The 5,295-nt window shown below is 45.2% G+C and overlaps 1 protein-coding gene across 1 annotated transcript in view; it reads right to left on the bottom strand.

Moving 5' to 3' along the window:
- Positions 1-570: 570 nt before the first annotated feature.
- Positions 571-5,295, bottom strand: part of RBM38 (RNA binding motif protein 38) — a 9,552-nt gene continuing 4,827 nt past the window's right edge. The window contains exon 3 of the mRNA XM_018560687.1: positions 571-931. Within this exon, the coding sequence (XP_018416189.1) occupies positions 631-931 (301 nt within the window). The 3' untranslated portion in view covers positions 571-630. The remainder of the gene's footprint in view (positions 932-5,295) is intronic.

Genomic DNA, 5,295 nt, shown 5'->3' with positions numbered 1-5,295 from the left:
TGCCAAAAGAGCTTTGAGAACTTTTGAGTCCAAAAACTCCTCCATTTGCATATTGAAAATAGCCAGCAAGTATTGAAAAACAAAAAAAGAAAAATAATTTAGCAAAAAGAAAAAAAAAAACAAAAAGTTAACAAGGCGGCGAGGTCGTCCACCCTTCATATAGCGATTCACAGCTCAGGTGAACAAAAAAAAAAATGCAATAAATATTCAAAAACAGTTACTTCTATAAGGCATCACTGAGTATTTTTAGTTTTTAGACATAGTCCATAGAAGAAACTTTGTTTTTTTTTTGCTATTTAATAAGTGATCTTCATTTGAGACACGTTCCTATTTTTAAGTTACAGAGACAAAAAAAAAAAATTCATCAACGCCTTCGTCTTGTATATACATTCTTCTCAGGATGCCCAAAAAGTTTTTGAAACAATAAACTTCCAACTTTTACTCCTAATGCAACTGAAAATCGTGGGCACAGCTTGTGATTCTTCTGCGTTTTTCGTGTGCTAATAAGATTTATTTATTTTTTAATGTTTTTTGTTGTTTTTGCTGCGCAGAAGCCGCCGTCTCCTTTCACGGTCAATAAAAAAAAAAAAAGCACGATCAAGAATTTGACTAAACTTTAGTGTTCCCATCTCACTGCATCCGGTCGGGTTGAAGCTGTGTCGGCTGGTACTGGATGTACGCGGTAGGAGGAGCTCCGGCGGCCGTGGCAGACATGGGTTGCTGGACAGAGCCGGCGTAGCCGTAGCCGACGTAACCGGCGGCGGGCGACGCTGCGTAGGGATACTGTTCGTAGGCAGCGGTGGTGTAATGTGTGTAGCCTTGGGTAGCAGCATTGTACTCGATGTACGGAGAAGTCAGGGACTGGATTGGAGTCGGGATGACCACGCTGGGTTGGAGGAGAGCTTGCGGGTAGATGTACTGCGGCGTTAGCCTGTTGGGGGGGGGAAATAAAATTTTAAAAAATGTTTAAAAAAGTAAGCAACTTAAAATATATTCCATTAAAAGCAGAAAAAAAAAAAGGATTTGTTGAAATACATTATTATTATGCAGGATTTATATAGCGCCCACAGTTTGTGCAGCGCTGTACAATATAAGGAAGACGTTACAATCACAATACAAGTCAAGACAAGATGGTAAGGAGGGCCCTGCCCCTGAGGGCTTACAATCTAACTTTATATATCATTTAGAACAATAAGTGCATTTATATATTATAATGGATACTAAATGTATTAAATTATATTTAAATTAATAAAAGGCATTATATATATTATCATTCATATTAATAAAAGGCATTATCTATTCATAAGTGTATTCATTTATAAATTATGATATATTTTTAATACATGTAAAGATTTTTATGAATGTATTTAATAGATTATTCTTTATTTATTAAATATCAAATGGTAAAATGATTGTAGCCCTGGTGACAGAATAAATTAGAATTGTAATAGTGTCGTGCCATAAAATGATATCTCCAGTCTACACTCTGTTCTTGTCTCTGCGCATGTCGTTACTTTGTGTGCGATATCCAATTGAGGAGATTTAAAAAAGGAGAATTATGTGGCGAGCTATTTTCACTCACCTCATAGTTCGAGCCGACGTGTGACAATGAGACTGTCACAGGTCGGCTCAGTAGATCGGGAAGTGAGAGAACACATACCGACGCTCGCTCACTTCTCGATCCTGTCCCTGCAGAGAGTGGTGACTGTCACTTACGGCTCACTGCAGGGATTCCCCCCTCCCCTGTCCGATCCTCCAGCGCTGACTGGCAGAACGGACAGGGGAGGGGGCGGGCACAGCTGACCCCAACGCCCTGACCCCATAGTTCTCCTTTAACATTACTTCCTGTCCCCCAAAAAACAAACAGGAAGTGATAGGAGACCTCTCCAATGTAGGGGAATCCTCCAGTGTGCCCATGGGAAGATCTGCCCTTTTCCAGTGACTGAACATTCTAAAACTTTCTGCTTAGTGATCGGGGCAAATAGAGGGGGTGAAGCTCCCCGAGCGGGATCACAGAGAACTCTAAAAATCGCTCAAAACCCCACAAATATATAATAAATAAAATAATACATATTAGTTAAAAAAATAAAAATTAATAAATGCTAAGGATACTTTTTTAACCTGTACGGGATAATCAGAACCTCCAGAATAAAAACTCTTACACAGGAAAAGCAGACTATGTATGGGTCAAGTGCCAGCAGCCCCGCCGTCTGTCAATAATCAGCTAAAATAGGTTCTAAATTGGTAAAAATAAAAACCCCCAAAAAACTATTTTAATGGTTATTGCACCCAAATGTGATTTTATTTACAGGTGAGGCATGATGAGCCAAGCCAGCCCCTGCCCCTCCTATACTGCATTTTGGATGCTCCACCAATGAACTCTCCCCGCTGTAATTCCCACTTGGAAGGGTTGGATGGCCCCGCCCCCACCTTTGTGTCCCGACTCCTCCCTATCCTAAACTCCTGCGGGGATGGGGGGGGGACCATCAACTCTCCAGCATCCATAACACGGTGAGATGTCAGGTCTGAGTGGGACTGACCCAGCGTTAATAAAAAAATAATAATGATAATAATAAAAAGATGTATGTATATATAAATATCAAACAAAATAAATAGTATTAGTACTGTACAGAGCTCTGTCAAGCTCTGGAGTGCCCACAGGCCGGCCCGGTAGCATGCCAAACACACGTAAAGGGAAAACACAGCATCTCCCTGGCCTGGGGGGAGGCGGGGCGATGTGCTCAGTTGCCCCATATGGATTTCTATTATTGGCCTATATGCAAAAAGCTTAAATAAAAAGAAAAGAGCTCTCACATCTATCATGTTTCAGCCACTGGGGGCTTTGTATAGAATGTGAGCAGCAGATAGAGAGCTTGATGGACGAGGAGTTTAGAAGGCAAACAGGAATACACATGGGCAACCAAGGTCAATGGTGACACTAAGTAAGCAACCGACCAATGGGGCAGCGGACAGATTAGGTGGGAAACCAATAAGCCCAATGGCAATCATTGAGGTGCACTGGCAAAATGCGACAATAGAAGGGCAACCAACAGGTTAACGATGATACTTCATAAGCCAGCAATGGGCCAATGGCAACACTATGTGGGCAGCTAACGGACAAAGGGCAATAATTGGGGCACAATGGCAAACATGTCAATGTGTGGATGACCAGCAGGACATTGGCGACACTACGTAACCAACCAACCAAGATATACGGTCAATAACCAAGGTGATGAACAAATGGGCCAATCGCACAAATACATGGGCAACAAAAGGGCAAGTCTCAAAGCTATATGGGCCACCAATGCCCTAAAGCAGGGAAATACATGGGCAACCAATGAGCCAAAAGCACCAATACAGTGCGCAACAAAAGGGACCAATCGCAACACTATGGGCAACAAATGGGCCTAAAGCAGGGAAATACATGGGCAACCAATGGCCTAAAGCAGGGAAATACATGGGCAACCAATGGGCTAAAATCAGAGAAATACATGGGCAACCAATGGCCTAAAGCAGGGAAATACATGGGCAACAAATGGGCCAAAGGCACCAATACAGTGCGCAACAAAATGGACCAATTGCAACACTATCCGGGCAACCAATGGACTAAATCCAAGAAATACAAGGGCAACCAATGGGCCAAAGACAACAAAACATGGGCAACCAATGGGCCAACTTTTGGTAAACCGCGGGTAACCAGCAGGCAATTGTGAAAATTTGTGGCAATCAAATGGGCCAATTTCAATGATACGACCACCAAATGCTCCAATCGCAACAAGCTGTGGGCAACAAAGGGGTACTTGTGGAAACACGTCGGATGCCTCCAGTCTGCCAATCGGAGCCCGGGCCTAAGGGAACTCTTATTGATGAGCCAGAATTGGTATTTCCAAGTCTTTCCCCTTCGCCTAGACAGGAAGTGAGGGCAAGTCTCCCCAGCAGGGGCAGACAAATAAAAGCCCAGATAGAGTCCTCTGACATTTTCCTTCTGCGTCCAAAGAGAAGAATAAAAGAAGTTTATGCTGAAGTTGAACTTTAATGGGGCACTAGCTGCTGGTGAACTACAAGGCCCATCAGGCTCTGCCAGTGAGCATGTGGCCTCCTCCCGCAAGATGGGGGGGAGGGGAGGGGGGGTCAATGCAGAACTCTTGGATCTCCACCCACACGTCCAGCTATCTGCAGCTCAGCAACATTCCCCAACAAGCAGATTTTACTGCCTGAGCCGTCATCCTTCATGATACTATCGGCTGCACTTTCCCAGGCCGGGGACACGGCGAGGAGGAGACGCCATCACCACATTAGGAGAAGTTCTCATTTTTCTTGAGGGTGGGGGGCTGCAAAGTCTTCCTGATGGCGGGGTAAGCTGCTGGATCATTATGACCTCCCCCTCTCCTTTCCCATAACCCTTGCTCCAATCCAATATGTCTCTCTGGTCAAATAACAACCGCCCCTTCACCAGGGACGCCGGGCAGCTGAACAGACAGCGAGCCAACGGTACACATCGCACACCGACGCTAGAGCGGAGTTATATCAAAAATGTAAATTTTTCACGTCTTCAGGATTGTAAAAAAGCTGAATATTTACTGCAGGCGGCGAGCGCAGAGGAATGGCGGCGAGCGCAGAGGAATGGCGGCGAGCGCAGAGGATAGTGTAACGAGACCCCTGAAGATGACACAGGAAGCCGGGGAGGGAGCGTAGGCGCAGGAAGTGCCTTTTGGTGAGGGGACCCGACACGTCTCACATGAAAGACAAACTGTAAGTGCGAAAAATAAATTCACAGCTGCCCGCGAAGACTCAGAGCACTTCCTCCTCTCTGCACCACACAGAACGCCCCCCGACCCATTCCACTGCACAGGGCCAACGCCAATGTATATGCCGGGACCCCCATAGACAGGACAGGAGCTCCTTCCACAATCACACTATTCTAAAGTCCCCCCCACAGTCACACTATTATTATACAGTTATATAGCTCTGACATATACCGCAGCGCTGTACAGAGAACACTGAGCCAATCCAGAGAGAGAAGGATGTAGCGCAGTCACAGCCGTAGCGCAGTATTTGCACTCCTCCTGGAGAAGAGATGGGTTTGGATCCGCGTGTGCCGGCTCGGGGTGATAAAACACGGCGTATGGGACAAGGAGGATTTGCGTCGCTCGCTCATCACATGGCGATATACGGTTTGTTTAAACAATAAAGATTCCTTCCCGGCCAACTCGTTCATCAACTTTATTATCTGCATTCCCAACCCCCGGGGCCCACACCACACACACACGTCCCCATATTCTTATATAGATATAC

Source organism: Nanorana parkeri, unplaced genomic scaffold (assembly GCF_000935625.1).
Source record: "Nanorana parkeri isolate BGI_ZX_2015 unplaced genomic scaffold, ASM93562v1 scaffold474, whole genome shotgun sequence".
Taxonomy (NCBI): domain Eukaryota; kingdom Metazoa; phylum Chordata; class Amphibia; order Anura; family Dicroglossidae; genus Nanorana; species Nanorana parkeri.
The sequence above is the reverse complement of the archived record's forward strand: the minus strand, read 5'-3'. Positions and strand labels throughout refer to the sequence as shown.